Source organism: Sturnus vulgaris, chromosome 11 (assembly GCF_052056855.1).
Source record: "Sturnus vulgaris isolate bStuVul1 chromosome 11, bStuVul1.hap1, whole genome shotgun sequence".
In the NCBI taxonomy this organism is placed as follows: Eukaryota; Metazoa; Chordata; class Aves; order Passeriformes; family Sturnidae; genus Sturnus; species Sturnus vulgaris.
In genome coordinates this window covers 18551862-18579831 of record NC_142253.1, presented here as the reverse complement: position 1 = coordinate 18579831, position 27970 = coordinate 18551862, and the positions used below count along the sequence as shown (strand labels likewise).

At 41.7% G+C, this 27970-nt stretch overlaps 2 protein-coding genes across 2 annotated transcripts in view; one reads left to right on the top strand and one right to left on the bottom strand.

Moving 5' to 3' along the window:
- SYN2 (synapsin II) overlaps positions 1 to 27970 on the bottom strand; it is a 153402-nt gene that overhangs the window by 47279 nt on the left and 78153 nt on the right. The window lies entirely within an intron of this gene.
- On the top strand, positions 1110 to 27970 carry TIMP4 (TIMP metallopeptidase inhibitor 4). The gene is made up of 5 exons (XM_014869770.2): positions 1110 to 1469; positions 17633 to 17730; positions 22391 to 22505; positions 23155 to 23279; positions 24873 to 27970. Exons 1-5 carry the CDS (start codon positions 1298 to 1300, stop codon positions 25068 to 25070), a joined length of 708 nt encoding a protein of 235 aa, XP_014725256.2. The 5' UTR covers positions 1110 to 1297; the 3' UTR covers positions 25071 to 27970.

The window sequence follows — 27970 nt, the reverse complement described above, 5'->3', positions numbered from 1 at the left end:
GTGTCTTGAGGGGGGTGGGAATTAAAAAGAAAAAGAATCAGAGCACTAATATTTGTATAACTGAGCAGAAATGAAGTAAATCTGCTGCTGTAAAACATGTACAATTCTCCCTAAAGGCAACGAGCTACTTTGGGCACACCTATGCCTCAGCCTCAACAAAATACATTTTCATGAGCCTGGATTGGAATGGTTCAGGTCATATTAATGAATTTTCAATTCCTAGGCTTGATTTGGGTTGTGACAAAACACAGAATTGTTTAAGCAGCCCTGTCCTGCATGTGAATCCAGAAATGTTCTTTATTACTCTCTAATCAAACCTTGGGTTGCTTCCTCATGAAACGTTTTTCCTTATAAAAAGAGGGTGCCCACAGGTTACACACATCCAGATTGCCACAGCAACCAAAGCTCTGAAGGTGAAAAGGATTTCTGAACTCTGCATTTATGTCTCTATTCCACTTCCAACATCAGCCAGGAAACACAGGCACAGATCTGTGCTGAGCAGGATTTGCATTAATAAGGAATGCAGGGGAAGAGCTGTGCCTCCAAAACACACCACTGGGATATTTTTCCTTGCTATTCTAAATAAAATCTGCGACGAAATAATTTTGTTTAAAATGCCTTTTCTTGCGGTTTTTATTTGTAATTCGTTATTCCCTGTAACCAGCGATTGTTGGAGGCTCACAAGCAGAGCATTGAGAGGTTTCCTTTTCATGAATGAAGTTCTGTCCAGCCTGCGAACAGGGACGGCAGTTCAGGAAAATGCCCAGAAGTGCCGGGGAAGATCGGGGGCTGCGAATGCAAACGGAGCTTTAAACAGGACAGCTTTGTTTACTTGCCCAAAATAGGAATCGCAGGGCTGGCTTTTAAATCCCAGCTGGAAGCAAACTTACTCGAACGAGATAAAACGCTCAGAAAATCCGCTTCAAACCCGCGTAAAAGCTGTTTTTGTGGAAGCTTTTGGCCCATTAACATTTCCACTCCCGCGCCGCCGGCCGAGCTTCTTTGGGACGATGTCACCAATAACTGAGCTTTGAACTGCGGGAAGGCGGAGCCGGGGCTTGGCTCCGGGGCCATAAATACGAGGGTCCCGTGGCAGTCAGGGCGGTTTGGAGCCAGGGAGCACCGGCAGCATCCATCCCCGGGGCGAGCCGAGCATCCATCCCCGGGGCGAGCCGAGCATCCATCCCCGGGGCGAGCCGAGCATCCATCCCCCAGCCGAGCGTCCCCGAGCATCCCAGCGCGGCCGGGACATCGCAGCGGGCTGCAGCTCGCCAAGAGCCTTTCCCCCGTGCGGAGCATGAGCCGAGCGGGCAGCGGGAGCCCCGGGAGCCCCGGGAGCCCCGGGAGCCGCGGGGGCCGAGGGGCAGCGCTGGTGCTGGCGCTGGCGCTGGCGGCGCTGCCCGCCGCCGTGTCCGGCTGTAGCTGCGCGCCCGCGCACCCGCAGCAGCTGCTGTGCGATGCTGCGCTCGGTGAGTGCCGCTCCGCGGGAACGCGAGCCGGGAATGGGGCAAAGAGGGGGCAGGGAAACTCTTCCGCGCTGCTCCTGGAGCGGGGAAATGCGAGCCAGGGGTTGCTCTGCTTCCCGCGCCCTGCCAGGACGCTTCGTGGGTATAAACTGCTGGGGGTGCTGGGTTGGAGAGTGGCTTTTTATTTCTTTTTTACCTCTTCTTCTATATTTTCTGTATTTTCTATATTTTCTGAATTTTTTATATTTTGTATATTTTTTCTATTTTCTATATTATACATAGAAAATATGCTATATATTATATATTTTATATGGAAATATATATGTTTATTCTACATTCTACATTATATTTCTATACATTTCTATATATTATTACTTTATATTTTCTATATTCATATCTTTTATATTCTATATATTCTGTTTTTCATATTATCTATTTAATCTATTTTATTAACCATTAACTATCTATTATTAAAGTATACAAATATAGAAATCTATTTTATGTATTTGTATATTAGATCCTAAATTAGAAGAACATTTGAGCTTTCAGATATCTACTGCTCTATACAGGAGTATCTGCTATATATAAAATATTCCATCTGCTATATATAAAATATTCTATCTAAACATGCCTGCCATGTGTAAACTGCTCATATAGGGGTTTTTATAGCACTTCAGGGAAAACAAACAAATAAAACACAACCAAATGGTCACAAAATCTAAGTCCCCAGTGCCAAGTTGCAGAAACTTTTGAGCTTTGTTCTGCTATTCCATACTTTCTTTAATTTTTTCTTGGGGGTTTCTGTCATTTTCTGGAGCAGGGATCTGCTAGGCCCTTTCTTTTCTGCAGATAAAGTGGCTACAGCAGCTCAGTATGAACGTAACTCTGCAGTGTTGGGACAATTGTGCCTCATGACAGCCAGGCAGCACCGTGCTTGTCAAACAACTCGCAGAAAGAGCCTAAAGACCCCAAACTTAGGCTGCAGGGGGATGAGAAAATGTGACATTTTGAGAAAATGTGACATTTTGCAGCCTTTTGATTCCATTAGCTCAGGCTGAGGCTGGTTAGCTTCCATGGGGTGTGAAGAGTAAATGTAGAACATGAGTTTCCAAAGTGCCACAGAATTAGCATCTCTATGGGGCAGGCAATACCTTCTGCATACTGATTCATTGCTTTTATGCCCTGACAGAAAATCTTTGTGGCCATGACAAACTCTGAGCTCTGTTTGTGGCCATCACTTAAATTGGTTTTTAATCTGCCCGTGTTCAGCAATCCCTTTCATGGAGGTGCTTCCACCAGGCATTACACGCTTGGGGGTGTTTGAGGGGTGAAAGGAAATAAAAGTTGTGCTACAACTAAATAGATGTGCATTTAACTGTGCATGAGAAAGTGACGGCTTTTCAACAGACTTAATGTAAAAATTTTCCAAAATTAACAATTTTGCTGTATAGAGGAAACTCAAAATGTACATTATGGGCCACCTCAATGAATATTTTCATTCATAGGGAAGCCATTCTGATGATATAGATTAATATTTACTCATTTCTTAGATGTGTTTTACAAATAGGAACTATATCATGCTACTTTTTATTTAAATACTGGATATAGCTTTATGTTACAATGTTTGGACTTGATGCTCAAGCTCTCACTCCTATAAATATTCCTATCTAAGTAAACTTCCTCTTTTGGCTGAGGAATGTTTATGTCAAGGATCTCTTTGTTCACTATTTCTGCTTTGAAAATACCATTTCTGTGTCGTATAAAATGGGAGATGAAGGGAATCCTTCCTATCAATAAGTGCACACGTATTTTTGCGTGTACCCTTGCATGGGCACACACACACACACAAAAGCTGCTCTGAGCATTCGTGGCTGAATTACTGGATGTGCTTTGGCCACAGCATTTTGCACAAACGGAGCGAAACCCCTCGGGAGGAGCTGGAGTGGAGCTGTCCTGTGTGAGAGGAAGCTCCAGGGAGCAGCAGCTTGGCAGAGCAGCTCCCCCAGGCTGCTGCCAGCAGCCTTTGTGCCCGGGAGAGGAGCTGTGCCCGGCAGGAAGGGGCACCCCGGGCTGGAGCCCTGGCCAGGCACTGCTCATCCCCTGGGAATTGGGGCTGTGCCTCCACAGCTGCCTCGGGGACACACCTGTGCCTTGGGGACACACCTGTGGCCTCCAGCATCTCAGGGCCACCTGGCTCCCAGCCATGTGCTGGGCCTGTTCCATAATTTAATTATTAAATTCATTAAGTTCGTCCCATGTAGCCACAAACACAGCCAAGGATTTCCTCGCAGGATTTCCCAGCACATCTTATTAAAATCAAGATGTCCTGACCCCAAACTCCACAGTAAAACCAGAGATAAAGTCTCAAACTTGCTCATGGAGCTGCCAACCATCCCACGTCCTTCAGCCACTGTGTAAAGGCAATATTTTTAATGATTTTGATGGAGGTGGAGGGATTGAATTGATGTTACCTAAAGCTCTAATTGAATGTGTGAAGCCACTCAGCAGCAGCATTTTTGAGAGATCCAAGGAAAAACAAGCGCAGAAATTAATGAAGTCTGGACAAGCTCTTTAGCTTTGCCTTCCATTAAGGTGATTGGTGCTGTGACTCTTTGTCCTTCACTGCCAGGAGGTTTTTGTGGCTCTAAATCCCCCAGAACCTGCAGCACAGAACCTGAGAGTGATCAGGGGATTTCTGACAGAGCTGGAGTCAGGGAGAACTCCTGGTCCTGCCTGAGATCAGGGATGATTTGGGAGGAGAGGTCTGTAGGCATTTAGGGTTGGGAAGAACCGTGGGGTGTGCCAGGGTAAATCGGGAGGGCTGTGCCAGTCCTGCCCTTTAGCTGACCCTGGCTTTGTCCATCTTCCCACACAGCCTGCAGAGGATGGGATTTTGTACAGATTGGAGAAGTTTTCAGGAGCTTCTCAGCAGTTTTAATTTTCACTCCAGAGAGAGGGAACTCCTCATTTCTAGAAGTGCCTGGCACCATGAGATACACACCTTTCCTACAAAACCAGAGACCTATCCTTCTTGTGCTCTTCTAGATGGTGCTGAGGCCCTCCTAAAATGTGCTGAACTCCTTCAGCCCCCAGCAAACCCCTCTGCTTTCCCAGAGGGCTTTCCCTGCCAGTGGAGAGGTTTCATTAAACACAATGTCCGTGTAATTATCAGTGCTGACCACAATGCCCGGGATTTCCTCCCAAATGTGAGGAGGAGGTGCTGGAGAACAAATTCAGTAGTGAGGCCCTGGAGTGCCAAGCCAATGCATGAAAACTCTTTGGATAATTGCCTTTTTTTTTGGAGAGAAACATGGATGCAATTGAGTTTACCAGATAGTGCCAAGGTAACAGATTTCCCTTTTGCCACTGAATTTGTCATCCTGGCCTCAGTTCTGGAGACAGAAATGGGGTATGGACAGCACTGATTCCTTCTGAAGTCTGACACTTTAAATTCATGCTGGTTTCCCCCCTTGGGCTATTTTTCTGGACAGTAGGAGAAATATGTAAATACTTCACATTTCTTAGCTGTGTAAGACCAGTTCCCTTCAAAGTTGGTTACATTCTTTCTGATTTAAACTGTCTTATTATTGTTTTTTCTTTAAAATATATCGAAAATTATATTTTTACTGAACAGCAATGACTAACAGGTCTTGAATACACATATATATATATATATAATACAGCTTCAGAAAACAGTTCTGCAGCTTTGGAGAAGAGTGGCACATTTCAAAATAGGATGGAAACTTTACAGCTGGAGCTTGGCAGCATTTTCAGCCCATTAAAATCTCTCAAGATCACCGAGATCAAGCATTGTAAAGATGTGCCAGATAATATATTAAATTTTAATCACATTTAAACGTAACAGTAAAAATTTTCTTTAAATACGCCAGAGTTAAGTTTTCAGAGTCAGCTCTTCTGGGAGATAATCACAACATGCTATTTCTTTATTACTGAGTTTCAAATGAAAACTTCCATGGCTCAGTGTCCCACGATTTTGCCTCTCTGCCATGTAATATCCACTTTTATGCTGGAATGGATTCATTTGTACATTATCAGGTGGAAAGTAATTTTTGCCTGGTGGGAAAAATCAGCTTTGGGGAATGCATTGGAGATGGGGACAGTGTTTCTTCCAAGGGAGGAGAGGAAAAGTGACCAGTGAAATGAAATGCTTTAATTCTATTTATTTTTACTGTGTTGTACTCAGTGGCAGTGAGCAGTGGGACTGGGCAGGTCCAGGCTGCTGAGCCCCCCCAGGGGAGCCTTGACACCAAATTTAGCAGTGGTGCCCTTTGTGCCCTTGGGGGCACAGTGTCCATGCCAGCAGTGACAACCACCCAAAGGACAGTGGGGTGACAAGCCTTGGCTTTCTGTGAAGGTTTTTGGGAATCCTATTAAGAATCTTGGCTAAGACAGCTCCTGGAAGGATCCTGAGTCATGGGTGATGCTTCCAGACCCCCCCCTGACCCGGGCTCATGGAACCCTGAGATTCCTACAGCTTTTTGGGCTTCTCCATAGCATGGGAAACTCATTTCTCTTCCTGGCCTGCCAAGCAGAGGCTGATCCCAGTGCTCTGCACCACCTCCTTCCCCCGAGTGCAAAGCAGTGCCAATAATGCACATTTCCAGAGCCACTGTCACCCACCAGCAAGGAAGGTGCAGCTGCCATTCCTCAGGGCTCACACACAGGGGTGGGAGCTGAAATTCTGCTCCAGGAATTGGGAATTGGGAATTGGATGGCAGAAAGGCTGTCCTGGGCTCGTGCTGCTCCAGTTCTGTCCCAAAGAACAGGCAAAAAAAACCACCTGAGTGTGGCTCTTGCAAGGATCTTTGTGGGGAGGCAGCAGTGGTGTCACTGGAGGGGAGTGCTGCCACTTACATCTCCAGAAGCAAAGAATCCTCTTAAAACAAGATAAAATCATATTAAGTTCAAAATTAATGCTGGTAGCTTTATGGAGAGGGGCTGAAAATGAGGCAAATCTCAGCCTTTTCCTCAGCAAGGGGCTGAGGAAAAAAGAATTCCAGTCCTGTGTGTCCCACCAGTACTCAGGAAACCTGTGCTGACAGGTAGGAATAATTCACAATCATTCTTTCCTATATCCACATTTTTTTGTGACAAATGTTAGGTTCATCAACACAAATTATTGAGAAATTCACCTTTTTTCATCTGTTTTGGCTGTACAGGGCCCTGTCAAACTCAGTTAGGGAAAAGAGGACCAGGTTTCTTTATTTCTCTAAGTACAAAACAAATATAAATTAATTTTTCTTACTACCTCTTATGCATAGTTTTATACATATTAATGGCACTTTCAAATAAATTTTTTTAACAACTGGACAACATGAATTCTAAGAAGTTTAGCTTAGTTTGAAGGAGCTGCTGATGCATTTAGAGAGAAAAAAAATATCTGGCACCCTGCAAAGACTCATCACTGGTAAAAATGCCCATGGATGGCAAGTCAGGAATAATTGCAGTACACATAAATTGCTTGGTATCACAGCCTGAAACTTCTAAATGCTTTTTAAAAAGTCCTGAAAAACCTGGCTGCTCTGGCTGCAGGAATGCTGTGGTGTCAGTCCCTGATTACAATTCTGTGTATTTGTACATGAATATCCAGTGAAAAACCTCAATATTCCCCTTCAATGAATTCCTGGAATGCTGCTGTGGGAGTGGCACTGAGCCCTTCCTTTTGCAGCTAAATAGTGAAAACAAATTTCACTAAAATATCAGTGAAACAGTTTCCTAGGATCGAGCCTGGACTTGGGAATAGGAAGAAAAAGACCTGGATAAGACCTACAAATAACCCTACATCTGCTTGAGGGTTTAGGATAGGAGCAAACACTTTGAGAACTTTAAAACTCCATGGAAATGAGTTCCTAACTCACTCTCAGTGCTGGATCCAAGACTTGACTCACACTGCCAATCTCATGCAACCCTAGGAAATGATTCCCACTATTCTGTGGATGAGTGCTCTTCAGAGCTCTGCCATTTCAGCAGGAAAATGGGGCTCAGGCTGGGAGAGCCCAGGCATCCTCCTTCCCTCTGCTCTGGATTTTCATGGCAGTGTTCCCAACTCTTCAAAGCTGTGGCTGTAAAAGGAGGTGGCATCACAAAACTGAACAACAGGATGGGATTTTAAGGAGCTAAACCCACTGAGCACAGCATTCCTGTCAATTAGAACATAGCTGAAAGCTGTGTCATAATTTAGCTTTAGTGAAAAAAAACAAAAAACCCAAACCCCAGAGCTGGCTATTGGGTAGTAAAATGAAATTTCAGATGAATTGTGCTGGTTGCCTGACTTAGAATAACTCAGTCACACTAAGTTGTTGCTGAGTGTGCTCTAAATTCAGGAGAAGAAAACTAACAAACGGAGTTACTTTTATTTAAAATAATTTGCTGTAATTCTGGGAAACTAAACCCCATCATTTCAAAAACAACATTCGACACACACCGAGGGGAGAAACAAAACTCAAGCTTGGAGACAAAGATTAAAGAATATAAACCAGAGACCATGAAAGGCTGCCAAACTCTTAATCCTATTAATGTGCCAACTTTAATCCCAACCTTTCTCATTAAAATCTATCTCAGCAATGTGGGGTTCCTTCCTGTGAGTGGAAATCCACAATAACATCATGGATGTTCTTGCACAGCCTTGGCAGCATAAAGACAGTGTTATTCTCCAGCTGAAATTAGGCAGATGTTGATCACCAGTCAAATGATGTGGTATCTGAGGCTTGTGAAGCAGAGAGAAATGTTTCTGGTAACACGAGGAGCAGCTGTGAAAATAAAGCTGACCTTGAACAACATTAGGAAATCAGGGTAGTTTTTAGGTGATATTTAAGTTAAAAGAATCCCATACTTCTGTTAAAAATACGCTCGTCTCTTCTATTTGAGAGTTTATAAAAATGAGATTCTAAAACCTCACTCTCATAAATTGAATGTATTCTTCTAATTAAAAAAAAAAGCAAACCACATAATCTTCTAGTTTAACAAGGAAGCCAAACCAAATCAACTCCTGCCTTCAACACGAGGAATTTTTGCATCCTGAGCCAAAAACACAGGGATGCACAAAATCCTGACCTACCTGAGAGTCCTAATGAGCTTAAATAATGTTCTTCCACAGCCTGAAAGGCTGAACTGGAAATGCAGTTTGGATGCACACTAGAACAGGTCTGTGTTAATAAAACCCTACAGAGTTACCAAAGTCTGCCAAGCATTTACACTGAGAAACTGTGCAGTGCAAATTAATCTCCTTATCACAAGGCAATTTAAAAAAATCCTTGGTATCTATTTTATCTATTATATATTTATTATTTATATTATCTATTTTATTTACTTTGAAAGAATTTGTGGGGCTTTCAGCCTTCAAAAATTTCTGTGGCGTTTTAGTCCAAGTCCCGAACTTCACCATAAGGTTTTGGTTTCTCAGTTACAGCCAGGATTGTTATCTCCCCACTCTTCCCTTCTCATGCAACTGGAATCACCACCAAGACTAAGAAATGCTCTTCCATACATTGCTTTCCATAGAATAAAGGGAAAATCCTGCTACAGTTACAGGTAAATTCTTCAACAAGCTCTGTGCTTACAGATCCAAAACACTTTTGTTCAAATAGTTCAGAAAGCCCCACAATTTTTCTTTCTCATGATTTTAGGAACTGTGCTTCAACTGATTACTGTGCTGATGATTTAGTTATTTTACAGCTGGCTATAAGCATTTATTGATGGAATGTCAGGAAACAAAAATACAAAGCAGGAAAAATAAAACTGCTTTTATATCCCAACTGGCAGAAGCATCTTTTGAACTAAAGATTCCTCGACTTTGGGTCTGGGAGTTGTGGAGCAAGAGTGGCAGTGTAGAGTGACAGAAAACAAATCCATCCTGCAAACCCAGAGGAGATTTTTTCACTTTCACTCAGTTTTGGGCCAGCTTTGCTCATTCTGTTTGCATCTAGAACTGAACTCATCCCACAGCCCCAAACATCTGAGTCGAGTTACAGTTTGATAATGAAGCTTCTGTTTGCTGCTCTGTCCTGTTGAAAGATTAATTGATAGATGAGCCATTGCTAAAAACATTTGGTTTTTTCTAGCTGTTTAAAGATCATTCAAATAGCATTCAACACTGACTTGTTATCAAAAGAGAAATAAAAATGTAGGGTTTCCACTCCTGAAAGAATCAGGATGAAGTAGCACCTCAGCAGATCCTGAAATAAACATCTCTCTCTCTGCTGAAGTGTGAAACCTTCAAAGCTGTGCAATAATCCTGAAATCAGCACTGCAAAAGAAGGGTTGAAGTCTCCAGGATGCTGAAAGCCCCAAAGACTGTGTGGGACACCTGCACCCTATGGCTGTGACAGCAGCCACTGGAGAACTTTCCCAGGTTTTGTTCTCAGGGCAGCATGTTGTATCCATCTCATCCCAACCTGGCAGTACCATCAATAATTTGGCAGCACTCCTGTGAGAAGTTGGGACCACTGCCAAAAACACTGCCTGAACCATTCTGACACACATCAGGCTTCAAACTCCACGTCCAGCCTACCCCTGCCCCAACACTGGGAATCTTCTGTACAAGAATTTAAAAAATGGATATTTGGAAGTATTTCCAGAGGTGGTGATGGTGACCAGCAAGTTTTGCTTAAAAAAACTCCAGCAAAGCCAATTGGAGGTAAAACACTTGGACACCCATGGCAGAGGTGATCTGGAACTGACTGGAAATGTCCCAGTAAATTCATAACAACCAGATTCTGAAAGATCCAATTAAATAGGAATGGATTTGCAAAAGTGAGAGTTCCCTGAGTTCAGCTCAGGCTACTTATTATAAATAAAGATAAGGATTCACATGGCACCAAGTTGCAAAGCAAATACTGAAGCAGTAAAAAGCAGGAGAGCTTTTGCAAACACAGAGTTTTCCTTTTCCATGCAATACAGATCACCTCAGAATATGTGACACTGAGTTACTGCACCAGCAGATCCTCTTTTTTGGACTCAGACTAGAGAAAAATGAAGGCAATTATAAATGGGAAAAGGACAAAAAAATTGGCATTTTCATGAGAGTGTAGTTGGCAAATCCTTCAGCATGAGCAGATAAACCCAGAATATTTGCTGTTCAGGGATTTGCTTTGGTAAGGTCTTAAATGGTTTAGGTTAAAGGCAATTTACTGAGCCATAAAATCACCCAGGGGACACTGGCAGGGATGGTTGCTCGTGGCAGAAATGGTCCCTGCTCCCAGGGACGTGTGGAACACACACAGACATTCCCAGAGATTTCAAACGACTCCCGCGGCAGCACTGCCCCTCCTGCTGGGAGCCAGCACGTGCAAATCAAATACTGAAACACTAAGAAAACAAAACCTTAATTCTCCCCAGAATTAACTCCAAAATAATCTGCTTTAAAAATATCAGTGTACATGTTGGGTATTAAATTAATTCTTTTCAAACATTATTTTATGTCAATCAGTCAATAACTTTGGCCTCTTTTTGGTAGCATTGGTGATACCTGTGAGCTTCACTCAAAGTTACAATCTGTATTACCAAAGCTTCTTTCTTCTTCTCATAGGTATTCTGAGAAATTACAATATTTTCTGTATACATGAATATTTCAGCAAGTTAATTTGCTCTCTTCGTTGGTGAGAATCAAAGCTTTACCATCAGCAAGCATGGCAAGTAAATATCTGACACCACAGTCAGAACAATCCAGAATCTTTAAAAAAGTTAAAAGTTAAAAAAAAAATTTGAAAAAAAAAATTAAAAAAAAGCAGGGAAAGGGAGAGTGGCAATGCTGGACAGATGGGACAGTTGCTGTAATTATGGAGGAAGATTTTACAACACTTGTACAGTTTAGAGGTTTTGTGAGCAATATAAATCAGCAGCCAATAGACCATGCTTAATTTAGAATTCTATCCAAGGTACCTATTCTACCTTTTCCACTCTGTGCAGTGTTGCTTTAAGGGGGTTCAATAATTTTGATGTGTTGTGACAAATTCTGTGCAGATTCCTCTTCTTTTTCGAGGTTGATTATTCATTCTCCTTGCCTGCTGACTCTGCTCCCTCTCTGCAAGAAAAGTCGAGTGTCTCAGATGTCCAGCTCCCTCTCTAAAGAATATTTTTTTGTTATATCTGTGTACTCCTGAAACCAAAGTGCTCCACACTGTTCTTGGGTTCCTTGGCAGCTCTGACAGAATTTCTTGCCTTTATTCTCCTCCAAGATACCAAGAATGGACTATAACATTTTGGGTTCAGCTCTGTGCCCTCCAGACACAAAGAGGGTCAATGAAATAATGTGGTCACACCCTCTCTCCAGAGATTTTCTTGGATTCCTTGCATTATTTTACCATAACTTGAGGTGACAGCAGTAGATGCAGTTTTGTTCACAAATTTCAGGTTATTTTGCTTTCTGGTTGCTCACATTTAAAGCCTTGGCCAGCTCCACATGCCTGACTTCGAGTGGAGGCAAATCTGAGCTGCAGTGGTGTTTGCTGGCCAGGCTGCTCACAGACATTGCTCTCCCCATGAATTCCATCCCTGCTGGGATTTCCAGCTTCATCTCTGCACCCTCTGAATTCATTCACTGCCCAAACTGAAAACGGGCACTGCTGAAAATCTCATTATCACACTTGCCCCCAGTCCTCTCTTCCAGAATACAAATTTTAGCACTTGTGGTGACAGGGTGTTAATAAAACCCCTTCTTTCCTAATCCCACAGCAAGCTCCTGAAGGAAATCTCCAGTCCTTTGGTTGAGAAAATTTCTTAATGGAAAACTCTTGGCTAAGTTTTGTTCTGACTGGAACAAACCTGTGGCACCACCAGCACTGCACTGGGATATTTCTAAGCATTCTATCCCAATATTCAAATGAAAATCATCAGCATTACACCATTGATTAGTTAATGCAGCAGTTCTGGAAGCTTCTGTTACGTGACTGCAAAAAAAATTAGGATATATAAAATAGGAAACATAGAAAGTGATACGGTTACTTCAATGAGGAGTTCTTAAAAATAGACAGGTACATCTCTATCAGGTGGTGTAAAATTGTAAGAATTGCCCCAGGTGAACTGAGAATGGATTTCTATTTTGCTGCAGCCAGCTGAGAAAGCAGAATAAAGGAAACACAACACACCTGGCAGTGACCCCAGCCTGTCACCCAGGGACAGGGACAGCCATTGTCACCTGGCCTGCAGAGCCCAGAGCCACTTCAGCTCTTTCCTGCTTTATCCTAATATTAGTCTAATATTCGAAATTCTATTCTATTACTCTACTCTTCTAAATCCTACTTTATTTTTCTTAATCACTAGACCCAAAAACTTGACCTTTACAGCTCCAAACCCCTCGTGTGGACTCTTCTGCATGTTCTTTTGATAAATTCTTCCAGTGCACAGACCCAAGACACAGAGCCAGTGTCACATTCCAACCATGTCTGAGTAGCCTGGGATCAGAACTGGGCCAGTGCAGGAAAGGGAAAATGGAACAGGAATTATTGGGATTCCTTTGGATATGTAAAACAGTATTGGATCTCACAAAAGTGTTGCAGTGAGGCAAAATCATCTCCCAATAACATCTTCTGAGGTAAAAAAAAAAAAAGTCTACATATACACTTGTGAGGAAATAAAAGCCTTCTTCTTCCTCAGTCCCCAAAAACCATCACTTTTGGACAAGAAGAGTTTTTGAACTGAGTTTGGATAAACTCAAGGTCTCTGTGGTTGGGGCTCCAGCAGTTGTCACTGAGAGGTTTTCCTTTTACCAAAATTCTTGGTGGGGTCTTCTAGGAATTTGAGACATTTATGGAGCAAGTTTTAAGCTCCTGCACCCCAAAGAAGGGAAAAGTTCAGACAGATAGATAATTGATAGGTAATAGATAGATGATAGAAGTTTGAGTTAATCTTCCAGCAGAAGAGTGAGCAGAAACAGCTGCATATTGTGAGGAAAGTGCTTTCATTTTGGTGGAAAAGACTTTTGAAAGACTTTTATAAAGATAAGTTAATTTGAATATAAGGACCTTCAAAGTGATGCACATCCATATTCTGTGTCCATAGCTCTGCTACATTTCATACTGCACACTCTGACTGATGTGATATTTCAGAAAAACACTTTTTGGAGGCTTTTTATCTTTATTTAGGATGCCATCCTCAGTCCAACCATGGAACAGCCACACACTTTCATTTAGGTGCCTCTCCTTGTGCCTTTTATTCCTTGTCCCTCCAAGAGGAAGAACATCTAAGAACAGCTTGACTGAAGTGTCAGACATGAAAGAGACAGGTGGAAAGAAGTGTTCAAATATTACTCTTTATACTTTAGGTAATTAAATGAAAGGGCTACTTTGAGGCTTTAAAATAAAGAGAAAAAAAAAAGAGCTTCATGAGTCCTGATATAACTTTGTAGTATCTTACACCTTTTCTTGCCAACATAGTTTTTGAAGTCTCATTTCAAGGTTTTTGTAGCAAAGCTGGTTGTGATTATAAACTTGTGAGATAGGAACTAAAATTTCCTGATTTCTTGAGGGGAAGACTGCTAAGAGGAGCTGGAGGTCACATTTCCATTCACAGAGCTAGGGTGTAGCCTGGGAAAAACCTGAAGTGAGCTGGAGGCACATCTGAAACAGATTCTTCCTCAATATACCTGCATCTATTTAACTATTTATCTATTTACTTAAAACAAGAATGCACATAAGGATTTATATAATTTCTTGTTCTTATGCCCAGCAGTATCTTAAATATCTTCCTAGAGAATTATTTTTCACTATGCAGTTGCTGGTATTTAATGGATAGTGGAGGAAAAGACCTCATTTGTTCATCAGTTTTTTATCTTCTCCTTTACCTCCTGCTTCTTAGGATTATAAAGTTTATCTGGGAAGTAAACTCCAGCTGGCTTTCCTTTTTGAAGGAGTAGTAAAATTGATTATTTCAGCTGAATAAAGTTGCCTGTCTTCAAACACTTGGGCTGTGAAAAGTAGCTTGAGGATAATTTCACCACTTAAGTACAGTGATATTCTATAAAATATTAAATACTGCAGTACAGAATTATTTAATAGTATTTAATAATACCAACTTGTAGCAATGAGAGTAATTTTTCACTCTACATTTTTCTCTCAGTTATTGCCTTAGAAATAACTCAGAGTCTTAAAAGGCCACTACTTTTAGGGAATATATGAATTTCAGTGGGCAAAGTGCAAAGATTTGGTTTATTCAGATTCCATCCATATCTGGGCCTTGGAATGGCCCTCAGTTCTTTGTGTCTTCTCTCCCTTCAGATTCCATTGTTTTTGTCACTGTGGTGGAGTAAAATCAATCTCATGGCAGGGAATTTCCTCAGAGTGAGGAAATGTACCTGCAATAAAAGTGGTTCCTCAAGATCACAAACATCTCTATCACACAAGGTGGTGGTACAGCTATTTACAGGTGTTAATTAGTGTAGCTAATTAGAAGAAAAAGAAATTAGAAGGAAATCACCCAGGTTTGGGAAAGATGCTGCTCATGCCTCACTTTCTGCCCTTATTGCCTACAAACACTTTTGTATTGTACAAACCCTGACACTTTTCTCCTGACTGTATAAACACAAATATATCAAAAGACATACTAAGTATGTTCTGTGTTTTGCCCAGTTAAAATGATCTTCTAGCGATTTACAAATGGTTGGAGAGGTTCATTATTATCCAGGAAAGAAGGAGTAAATATATTCTAAGCATGCTTTTAATCCTGAGTGCCCAAGGGCTGAGCATTGTCCTCCTATACCTCAAATTCATTTCCTTTCAGTTCAGCCACCTGAGACAACCTCCAGCTGCGAAGTGAGGATAAAAAATGACATTTTATCAAAGTTGAGTCCACAGAAAAGCTACATCCCCCTAGTGAAATATGAAAGTCTGTATTCTCAGTGCAGAACGAATCCGAGGCATTCGGAATTACTGGCACTGGAATAGGAAATCTGTGCCTATGTATTCCATAGATGCAAATTCCTCATAAGGAAGCAATAACAGCTAAAATGACATTATTACTGAACAACCAGAGGCTGTTCTCTCACACACAGAGGCCAAGCCAGCCGGGGAATAGCTGAAACCATGTCCTGAAAAGAAGTGCAGAGTCGGAGCAATCCTGAGCCCCCTGAACCACGAGTGAGGAGAGGGAGATGCCCAGGAATGCTCCAGCAGGAAGTGCTTGTGGTTAAAAACAGGAGCAACCACATGAATCAGAGGTTTGAGGAGACAGCTAGACGACACTGATGGCAAAAAAATATTAATGCACAGAAAATAGAAATGAAAAGAAACCCAAGAAGAATTAAAAGGCGCCAAAAGAGCTCTGTGTGTTTGAATCTGGTTTCAGGAGAATGGAAGGGTAAAACCCAAATAGCTAAAAGTTTAGACAGCTAAACTTCCTTACTGTTAAAAAAAAAAAAATCTTAGTTTGTCCTCCTTTGCCATCTGGAAGCTTTCTCTTAAACAAGCAGAAGAATGAAAGACACAAACAATAAAATACATTTTCATCTGCACACCCACTAAAAGTTCTGTTCATGACAACCCCCAGGACGTTACACTTTCAGCCTTGCACAACTCCATGGAGACCCCTGGAGCTATCAGGGATTATCTGTAACCTTCCTCTCGTGTGCTAACAAGTAGAATTTCATAAAAATATGGAAATGCACAATGTCTCAACATTAAACACGGGGGGAAAGTAGTTTTAATTATCCCACACTGAGTAGGCAGGAGAAGATTCCCTGCATATAAACCATGTTATGGTACTGAGAAAATAATGTTGTTTTCTCAACACTTTCCTTCAGAATTGAACAGACTCTTTAATGAGAAATCCTTTTTTTTTTTTTTTTTAGGGAGTAATGATGCAAAGGAGAGCATCTCAAAACAAAACAACACCATCCTAATTTGTCCCTGCCAGCAGGGTAGAGCACACACAGTCCACACCACTTTTCCCCTGGAAGGAGATGAGAGCACTGCAGACACTCAGTTAATTTGTGGCATTGCTCACATCTGCAGATGATTAAAGAGATGCTGCCACTTTCCACGGGAAATGAGGAATTTGCTGCTCGTACATACAAGAACTCTTTCCTCCCAAGAAGTCTAAAATGCTCCTCAAGAAGGATTTAATGGCTCAGGAGGAGGGAGGGAGGATCCTGCTGGAGCTTGGGAGCTGCAGGCATCTGCAACATGTTGATTATTCCATCCAGTTTGCTTGGCTAATTAGTGAGGAAATGGGAATTGCCCAGGCTTGGGTGGGACTGACTCTACCTGGCTGGGTTTCCTATTCCTTTTCTTTAGCTATGATATTAAATATGATTAAAATGAGGTCAATCTAGTAAAAAAATGGGATTTTTTTGGGGGGAACACATGATTTTGATGTCACAAACCTCTCCTCTGCTCTGGCTTTGCCAGTGTCTCTCCACAAGCCCAGACTGTTCTAACCCAGGAGCTGCAGCAGTGCCCATCCAGAATGGAGCAAAAATGGGGCTCTCACCAATTTTGGGGGGTAAAATCCACAAAGGAATTTTGGCCATGCACCATATTCTTATATCCACTGTGCCAAAGAGTCCTGGTGTATTTTAAACATCACACAGAAGAGAGATGCCTCAAACAAAGTGAGAGGAAAAAGAATCCATTTCTTCTCTCATAAAATCTCCTACTCTCCTTGATTAAAGAACAGGAAATAAATTAAGTACATCCAAACAGGAAGTAATTGATTTCTACAGGTGAACACAACTAATGTCCTGTCCTTTGAAACATCAGAAAAGTGACTATAAGATTATTCTTCTAATTTCATGCATGAAATCAATGCTTTCATCTTGCCAGGCACAGGCTTTCAGGGCTTACTTCAAGTCTATTTATTTGATCAACGATTCTGTCATCAACAGAAGTGTCCCTTTCTGCTGCTCACTGATTATAATGATGGGTATTTTGTCAAATTTTATGGGATTCGAGTCTTCCAGAGATTTTGATGAACATTTTTTGTCAAAACTGAGTGGTAACATCAATCAGGTTTCCAGATTCTTGGGAATTCAGATTTACACACAGACAGCCCACTTACTTTTGTGTTCAGGAGCTCAGCTGATGTTCTTAAAATTTACTTGTAGATGAAGTGTCAAAACAATGCTAAAATCTATCAGTACAATTTTCATTTTTGCTTATAAAACTGGGCATCTGCTCATTTGCATTTAAATCTCTCTCTCTGTGTGTCTCTTCCAGTGATCCGAGCAAAAATATCCAGTGAAAAGGTGGTTCCTGCCAGTGATGATCCCCTTGATACCCACAAAATGATCCGGTATGAAATCAAACAAATAAAGGTACATGGAATCACTCAGCTTTTTTGAAGTTCAATGCTGATAACCTCTGCATATTTCAGCCCAAAATAATTTAGCTCAAAATGCTGGGAAAGCTGGAAAAGGCTTCAGCTGCCCCTACAGTTAAACCCAGATGACCTACACAGAATAAATCACACGAGGGATTAAAAATGGGGAAATAAAAAAAGGATAGGAAAGGAAAGAAAGCTGTCCTGACATTCGGGAGGTTTTTGCTAAGAAACGATATTTTGACGAAAAATTTTGCTATTTATAATTTTGAAAAATGTGCTTCATTCTGTGAGTGGTGTCAGCACATCTGGTTTTGGAGGATTCCTCATCACCTGTGCTCTGATGTGTGTGGCAGCTCTGCATGATCCAAACTTTCCAAAGAGAGGGCAGCACTTCCAGCTGGGAGAGCAAACCCTTTGTTCATTGAGAACAGGGATATTTGCAGGGCCAGGAGTCCTTCCCTCATATTCACACCAACAGAAATCCATTTGTATGAATGCTGCTGGGGAAGCAAAAACCCAAAGACACACATTCAGAACCTCACAGCATTTTCCCACTCTTTGTTCAGCTCCAATAAGGAGATAATTCATTAATATATATCCATATATAAATCATTATATATACATATATAAAATTTATATATATCATTATATACATATCATTATACTATATCATATTCATTATATATCATTGATATATCATTAATATCTATTCATTAATATATAAATTTATATAAATTTAAGCAGATATGTCTTGAGCCCATTGAAGTCACATCAAGCTCTCACAGATGTTAAAATGATCACGATTTACCTTTTTCTGGAATACACAAGCAGTAGGTAATCTCTCTAAATTCAAGTGTGTGAGTGTGCACAGTGAGGTGGGTTGGTTGCTTGCTTGCTTTTCAAGGTAGTTTCAGCTCTCATTTTTCACTGGATATTATTTTATCATTTTTGCACTTTTGGATTTACTGTGAACAATTCAGAAGATCATTATGCATGGCTACAAGCTTTCAAAAATAATTCAGTCATTCAAGTTGTATCCACTGATCCAATCCCCTCACAGGAGTTTAAGTAGGAAGAATCTTTGGTAAACAAGAATATCTCAAAGTATTCACAAGGATGATTGTCACACATGGCTTCTGCTAAGGTTTTATAGCAAATTCAACAAGCCAGTCTCTACCTTGCTAAAACAAACCCCAGAGCTCGTCACCATCTGCCACTTCCCTCTTCTTAAATATTAAGGATATATTCAAATGTTTCTGTACAGAGAATTCCCTTTCCTCCCACTGGCACTTTAATGTTCTGCTGTCACTCTGCAGCACTTCAGGAACTTGATAGAAATGGGAATCATCTTATGCCTCAGCACAAACAAGAATGAGAAGTCTAATCTGAGTGATTTTTTCAGCCTATAATCCCATTCTTTAGCACAGTGAAATCTCTGAAATATATCTGTGTCCTGAAGCTGCTTTGGAATTTCTTCCTAACTTTTCACCTGTGAAGTTCTGTTCCCAACTCAGGCAGCAGGAAGAGGTGTTTACTTAATTCCACTCAGGTTCAGAGGGCAAGTCAGCCAGGCCTGGGTGAAGCAGAGATGTGGTTTTAAATAAAGGATGCTCTACATCATCTCACACAGGCTCAGACTAACAACAGAAGGGCTGTGATAATCCCCACCCTCAAATCCTTCCTTCTGACCAGACAGAGTCCGGGACCAAACCTTGCCCCAGGACCCAGCTCCCTGCTCCAGGGAGGGAGGGATTTGGGGAAGGGAAGGGTTTGGGGTGGAAAACAGGAGCTCTGTGACTTACCCACCCTCTGTGGGGTCACCTGTGCACCCAGCACGGTACCAAAATAAACCCAGCAAGGCAAGCGTGCCTGAAAAACCCCACAGGAGTGACAGAGAGGGGCGTCCTGTGACATCCAAAGAGCATAACTCAGGTGAAAACAGAACATGCTGAACAATGGCTGGGTTTGCTGAGCAGCTGAGGACAGAGCATTGGTTTGATCACACCGTGTCTCACTTTTAAAGAACTGAACTCCACAGTGTGTGTGAACAGTGAGAATATGCTCTGCTCTCCTTTCCCATCTTCTCTCCAGTGCAGCTGCTGCTTTTCCCTGGTGCCCTGCAGTCCCACAAGCTGCAGGGTCCCTGGGATGTGCAGTGCCCTGAGCACGGGGCTCTGGGCAATCCAGGGCAGGAGCATGCCCAGCGTGGGGGACAGGACAAGAATTTGCTTTATACAACACAGACAGGAGTCACAGACTCTCCAATCATCTCTTTTCAGCTATAAAATGCATCAAAACTATCACTAAAAACTCACAAAAATTATCACCTCGGTGTGGGTTTTGGGGAGGGCTTTTAGACCACTCAGATATTCACATTTTGCTCATCAAGTCTCCCCTTTTGGAAAGGGATCACAGAGCCCTTGGGGGTTATATTTGACTGTAAATTCAGCACAACGCTGCTGTTTCTCTGCTCTATTGCTCTCAGGGTTGTTGAGCTGTTCCATTAATGTGATGGCTTAAATTCTGTTTCTCTCATTTTAAATCCAGTGCATTAGGCTTAGCATTAAAACGTTGCTATTCTAGACAGAAATATTAGATATCATTTTGATACTCACTTTCAGATATACAAAAAAACCAAACAGTGGAGCTATTCATATTGTAGGGATGGGTTGACATGTCAAGAAGCCATAAATGTTTTCAATTGCTGCTCTTTTCTTGCAATATTTATGGCATTATATTAAAGAGACAAGCTAATATGTGATTTATATGCAATTGAATATTGCTTTATAATATTTTTGTAACTGACTTGGTCGTCACACTCATTCTAAAATCTTAGAGCAAAGCCACGTGCTGGTGCTGGTTCACCCCTCAGGAGAACAGGGGCAGTGTCCATACAGGCTTCAGTAGCAGGTTCACATCTCTCTATCCCCCAAATTTCCCTGTTTTCCTATTTCAACAAAGTCCCACCAGGAGCTCAGCTGAACATGGAGCATGCATCAGTGCAGAACCAAATCCAGCCAACTTATCCCTCCACAGAGAGATATCCACGCTTTGAGGAGAGGGGAGAATATGATTGAGAAGATTAAATATGATTTACTGTGTTAAACACAAGATTATAATCTTTAGAAATGACTGCAACAGTTATATAGGTCAAAACCAGAGATAAGTCAGACAGTAATTTCACAAAAAACCCAACCAAGCAACCAGAAAAACCTGCAAGAAAACAAACACTAAACTCATTTAAGCATTCCCTGAATCTCCATCATGCATTGCTATGGGCATTTAGGGGTTTTATGGCTAACTCAAGGTGTGTTGTTTGCACAAAGCCTCCAAAGGTGAGATCAAAGGTTGAGATATCTGTGGAAAAGCTGAAATATCCATGGAAAAGCTGAAATATCCTTGGAAAAGCTGAAATATCCTTGGAAAAGCTGAAATATCCTTGGAAAAGCTGTTCCTTACAACGCCCTGAAGGTTTCTGCACATGGACAGAGCTTGAGGCAAAGGACACTCGCAGAGCTCTCTGGTGGCCCTGTACCAGCCATGCTCTCCTCATCATTTTGGAGATTTTCTGTCATTCCCACTGCTGCTTTCAGGGTGCCAGTTTGTTTTGTGTTTGGCTGGGCCTGTTTGTTTTTTCCTCCCAAGCATTTCAAATCCCAGCTAATATTTTTTGGATCGGCCGCGCGGTGACAACAACGTTGGCTTTTATCCCCTCTCCATAAATAAGGCTTCAGAAAAACCAACATATTTCAGAGCATTTTCTAGTGGCCTGTGCTATTTAAATCTCCTGGGAGGGCTTGAAGAACACAAACACATTTTCCAGGGACAGCAGCTGCAGTGGGGAGAGCTGTGAGCCCCTGCCATTGTCCCCAGCTGTCAACACGTGGCATGATGTCACCGTGCTGGTGGTGGCACACGAGGTGATGACAGGCACTCAGCAGCACCTTCTGCTCCCTCCTCGCTGTGCTTGGACACAGCTCAGCCTGTTCTCATCCTCTGATGGCTCATTTTAGATTTCTTTTGGGGGTTGACTCTGCTGGTTAAAGGGCAGCCAGCCTGGGAAGTGCTGTGACCCCAAATCTCTCCATTTTGGGGCGTGCAGGGTGTAAATCCTCAGGGCTGGATCACATTTTCCAACAGTTATTTGAGAAGGTCCCACTGGTGAGAATTTTGGATATGGAAAACCACTCTGCTTTAGTGACCAAATATGAAAACAATGCTCAGGGAATGCTCAGTGCTCGGTGTCCCAGGAGATCCCAACAACTACAGTGATGTGAGAAAATTCCCCATAGGAATACACTGAGAAATATTTGCATTTTGGTCGAGGTGAATGCTGCCTCTGCATTGCTCCTTGAATGGATGATGCCAGTAGAATATAAATTGAAGAGGAAGTTTTAACAATCCATTAAATACACCGAAAAAGCACATTTTAAAAGCTGTAATTTAAAAAATTAAGACCTACTTAATTTCCTCCTAAAACTCTTGGATGTATTTCATTAAGTGTAGAGAAGTTTTTGGTGTTTTCTCACATTAATTCAGACTTTGGAGCTTTATTTAAAGAGTCTCACCCTGTATCTCTTCCAGCTCTTGTTTGCAACTGTTTGTTCATGCTTGTTTTCCACTACTGACTCTCTGTTTCTGATCATTTTCAGATGTTTAAAGGATTTGAAAAGCTCAAGGATGTCCAGTATGTCTACACCCCTTTTGATTCATCACTCTGTGGAGTGAAACTAGAAGCCAACAACAAAAAACAGTATCTTCTAACAGGTAAAATGGAGCAAAATTCATCTTCCTGGAAATGCAGATGTAGCTGCTTAGAGTGAATTGGCTAAAATGTGCTAAAAAGGAATGTGTTTATGTATTAAATAGAAACACAGTGGGGTGTAAAAATCGTGTTCAGCTGTAGTTTTAGTGTGATCTTACATGTTTTCCACCCTTCCTCCAGCACTCTTGGAGCAATTCAAAACAAGTGAAGGTCAATAATGATATAATCAGTAAACAGAAGGAATTTTGATTCAGTATTTGCCATTATTATTTGATTAAAACCAACAGTACTGATTTTCCCAGGAATGCAAAAGTGCATAATGAGAAAACACGTGCCTGTGTGTCTGCAGGTCTGGGGCTCCAAGTAACTACAGATTTTTCTAGACAGTCCTAAAATCCAGTTTAGCTGCATTTGCATCCACCCCTTGCTGGCAGATTATAAATATCTTCAGAAAAATATCCTTCTTCAATTTTTTACATCACACAGCATGCAATTAGGAGAATGTTCCCTCTGTTATGATCAAATTAATTCTAAAAATTTTAAAGCATGACTAATCTGGTGCAATTAGTTAAAAACTCAAGGTACTCTTACACTTCTAATACTTAGAAAACACTTTTGTTGCTTTGATTTTTTGTGTTTTCCATGCTGCAGGCCAAATTTTAAGTGATGGCAAAGTGCTGATCCACTTGTGCAATTACATTGAGCCGTGGGATGATTTATCCTTGTCTCAGAAGAAAAGCCTCAACCAGAGGTACCAGATGGGCTGTGGCTGCAAGGTGAGTGCAGAGCTGAAAAATGCAAATAAACATCATTTACCTGTATTTTTGAGAGTAAACCCCACTCAAAATGAAGCTGCAAGGTGAGTGCAGAGCAGGTGAATTTAAATAAGCACCGTTTATTCACATTTTTGACAATAAACCCTGCTCAAAATGAAGCTGCAAGATGAGTGCAGAGCAGAGCAATGTCTGTCATCCTGCACACCATTTATTTGTATTTTTGAGAATAAACCCCAGTATTTTTGAGAATAAACTCAAAAGGAAGCTGCATATTGAGTGCAGAGCAGGTAAATGTAAATAAGCACCATTTATTCACATTTTTGAGAATAAACTCCAGTCAAAAGGAAGCTGCAAGGTGAGTGCAGACAGATAAGTTTAAATAAACGTTATTTATTCAGATTTTTGAGAATAAACCCTGGTTCAAAGGAAGCTGCAAGTTGAGTGCAGGGCAGATAAATGTAAATAAGCATCATTTACTTGTATTTTTGGGAATAAACCCCACTCAAAATGAAGCTGTAAGGTGAATGCAGAGCAGATAAATGTAAATAAGCACCTTTTATTCACATTTTTAAGAATAAACCCTGGTGCAAAGGAAGCTGCAAGGTGAGTGCAGAGCAGAGCAATGTCTGTAATCCTGCACATCATTTACTTGCATTTTTAAGAATAAACCCCAGCATTGGTGAGAATAGACTCAAAAGGAATCTGCAAATTGAGTGTAGAGCAGACATATGTAAACAAATACCATTTACTTGTATTTTTGAGCATAAACCCCACTGAGAAGGAAGCTGCAAGGTGAGTGCAGAGCAGATAATTGTAAATAAATACCATTTACTCGCATTTTTGAGAATAAACCCCAGTATTTTTGAGAATAGACTCAGAAGGAAGCTGCAAGGTGGGTGCAGAGCAGACAAATGTAAATAAATACCATTTACTTGTATTTTTGAGAATAAACCCCAGTATTTTTGAGAATAGACTCAGAAGGAAGCTGCAAGGTGGGTGCAGAGCAGATAAATGTAAATAAGCACTATTTACTCGTATTTTTGAGAATAAACCCTGGTTGGATGGAAGCTGCAAGGTGGGTGCAGAGCAGATAATTGTAAATAAGCACCATTTACTCGTATGTTTGAGAATGAACCCCCGTTCAATGGAAGCTGCAAGGTGGGTGCAGAGCAGACAAATGTAAATAAACACCATTTACTCGTATGTTTGAGAATGAACCCCCGTTCAATGGAAGCTGCAAGGTGGGTGCAGAGCAGATAATTGTAAATAAGCACCATTTACTCGTATGTTTGAGAATGAACCCCTGTTGAATGGAAGCTGCAAGGTGGGTGCAGAGCAGATAAATGTAAATAAACACCATTTACTCATATTTTTGAGAATAAACCCTGGTTGAATGGAAGCTGCAAGGTGGGTGCAGAGCAGATAAATGTAAATAAGCACTATTTACTCGTATTTTTGAGAATGAACCCCTGTTGAATGGAAGCTGCAAGGTGGGTGCAGGGCGGACCGGCGTTTCGTGGCGCTGTTGGCGCGTCCCTTTGGGAAGCAGCGCTGGGAAAGGCGCTGCAGGCTCTGAAGGAGCTCTCTCCCCAGATCACCACGTGCTACTCGGTGCCCTGCTCCATCACGGCCCCCAACGAGTGCCTGTGGACGGACTGGCTGGTGGAGAGGCGGCTCTACGGGCACCAGGCCCGGCACTACGCCTGCATCCGCCGCAGCGACGGCACCTGCAGCTGGTACCGCGGGGGGCCGCCCCCCGAGAAGGAATTCATCGACATCACCGAACCCTGAGGATCTCCCTCCTCCTCCTCCTCCTCCTCCTCCTCCAAGCACAGCCCCGGGAGGCTCCCCCAGCCCGGCCTGCGCGGAGCTCTGGCTCAGAAGCCAAGGCCAGCTGTCCCCAAAGGCTCTGAGGGGCTGGCAGGGCGGCGGGACGAGGGGCACCCCTCCTGGAGACACCTGTGCCACCTGCACAGAGGGCTGGCCGTGTCCCCCAGGGCAGAACCGGCTCCCGTCCTGCCAATATGAATGTACGAGAACAAAAGAGTTGCCCGAGTTTTGCCCCCCTCGCCCCGTTTGATAACCTGCAGATTAAGAGCTCCCCGTGTTTTATTCCAAATCTTCCCGAGGAACTATGGAATGTTTTATAGAACTATTTTTTTTTTTTTTTTTCTGTATGAAAGTCTCTTGGATACGAAAGAATTATTGTACAGTGTATATGTAAAGTATTATAACAATGTGCTATTAAAAAAAAAAAAAAGAATCACAAATATTTCCTCATCTGTTGAAACAAGTTGAACACTTCTGTGATTAAAACAATCTGTGCTCCACATTTTGTACGTTCCTTATGTCACAGCTTCCTTTAGCCACAGAGCTGTAACTTCCATGGATAATTAAATGAAGAAACAGCCTTGATAATCAAAACCCCCTTCCCAAGTCAGCATTCCCATGGACTAACCACACCTTGCTGAAGGAAAAGCCAGATTTTTAATCCATCAGTTCAAGCACTGATCCATGGATTTCTGCATTCCATGGACCAAATTCCAAGCCCAAATGATGAGAGGCTAAAGCTGCTCAGAGCTACAAACACCATGTCCATCCTCAGGGCAGCTGCAGCCCTGAGCACCTCCCTGAACACAAGGCCAGGTGTTTGTGCCCCAGCACTGGTAAGACTTTAGAAACCCATGTGAAAATACATGTGAAAATATTGCATAACTTACACTGCAGTGATTCCAGGAAGCTCTCAGGTATTGGGCCCCATTTAATAGGATTTAATTGTTTTTAATTCATGAACACCCACCAAATTGTGTCAGGGAATTTGGCTACTCGTGAACTGGAACTAGAGAAGGGTCACAACACATTGTGTCTGTCACATTTTTAGTGTCTTCACTTTCCTGAACTGATGACTGGACTTAGCAACTAATCCCTCACACATGTATTCAAGTTTATAAAAGTAATTCAATTCACAGTGCTGAAACTTTGGGAAGTGTAAATACCAAAGTTCAGCCTATTTGTGCCCCCCAAAAAGGGGGAGAGCCCTCAGGCAGGGTGGGAATCTCCAGTAGCTGCCTTTTCTGACAGGTTTTACTATCTCAAGGACAGGTTTGGATATGCTCTCCTGAGAAAAAGATTTACTTTTCCTGTGACCGAGTTTGTACATTTCCAGTGAAATGCAAACGGTGCAAGGCCAACAGGAAAACATGTCATTATTCCTTTGAGGAAAACGTGTCCCATAATATAGAAAAGCCAATGTTTCACTTTTGATTTACTACAACTCAGTCTGGCTCTTTTAATTTACAACCCTACATTAAAACCATATCTATGTGCTGCCAAATGTAAAGCCCAGCTTGTTTTCTGCTTTACCCAAGATAAACCAAAAATATCCTAACACTAACAATTTGGACCATAGACTTACATAAATGAAACAAAAAGTATAGAAAGCTACATTTCTTCCAAAAGAATTGATGTTGCAGTGACAGTATTGGCAGAGCTATTTACTGACAGTGCTGTGCATTTATATTATTAATTTTCAGAACGATTCAAAGCCAGGCCTTGTTTCTTCGTGTCAGATCAAACCAATTCCTAGAGAATCCCACAGAGCTTAATAAGCACAAAGGTTAATAAATATTCAGTGGTTAATATTCAGTGGTTAATATTCAGTGGTTAATATTCAATACCAGCCCTGGAGCATTTGTCTCCAAATCCATTTTGGTGGGATGGTGCCTTTTGGAGAGCACTCTGCAGCAAACAGATGTTCTCTGCTTTTAAGTCACCAGAGCTCTGTTCCTATTTCAGTTTTACAGTAATTAGACCTCAAACTCACTCACCCAGCCCCGAGTGCCTTCTCTGTGCACCTTGCACCAAGAAATGCTTTCTCTGATATTTATGGACAGACTGTAATACAAATTGCATGCCACAATTAGATTTAAAAACATTTTCCATTTGTCCTGCTATAAAATATCCCACGTGAGGTGCTTCACAATTAAAGTCTGGCTACTTTAATTTCTGGCTGAGCAGAAATCTGCCCAAATTTTCCACAATGGATGGTACAAAGATTCCGCCCCCCCATATCAATAAATGTGGCAAGAAAAGCTTTACAAAAACAGAATGAGATTTCATTTTCCCTGAGGAAGATTCTCAAAAGGCTTGGCTATGACAAGTGGCATTCTGAACATGTTATTTTAATATCAGGATTTTTACTGTAGTGGCATTGATTCCCTATCAACAGCAGATTCTTCTTACAAGGTTTTCTTTTTACTTCTTGAAACTGTGTTTGTGTCACATGAGAGGGCAGAGCAGAAATACAGCCTGGAACAACATTTGTCTTTAATTTGAATTAATCATGACTTTTGATAAGAGTAGGGAAAAGAGAAGGGAGTGTGTATAGGTGAACAGGGGAAAAAATCACCACCTGGAATATTGCTGGTGTTTCCTCAACGTTCCAGTTAAGTTTGAATTAAATTGTTCAGCAATTAAAAGGTTGAAAAAGCCTTGTTGTTTTTGCTACAGAGAGAACAGAAGAGGTGAGAATGCAGTGAAATAAAGGGAACTAATTACTGAGGGAAAGGCTGTAGATATGACTCAACCAGCAATGAGTTCAAAAGCCTCAAAGCGTTTTTTGTAATCAGTCTGGGATGAATGTTTCTGTTTCAAAAAGTGTTTCATTAAAGCAGCTCCATTTTTACACAAAA

Coding starts and splice junctions, on each gene's coding strand:
- TIMP4 (XM_014869770.2), top strand. CDS start 1,298: ATGAGCCGAGCGGGCAGCGGGAGCCCCGGGAGCCCCGGGAGCCCCGGG. Junction 1,470..17,632: donor GCTGTGCGATGCTGCGCTCG/GTGAGTGCCGCT, acceptor TGTCTCTTCCAG/TGATCCGAGCAAAAATATCC. Junction 22,506..23,154: donor AAAACAGTATCTTCTAACAG/GTAAAATGGAGC, acceptor TCCATGCTGCAG/GCCAAATTTTAAGTGATGGC.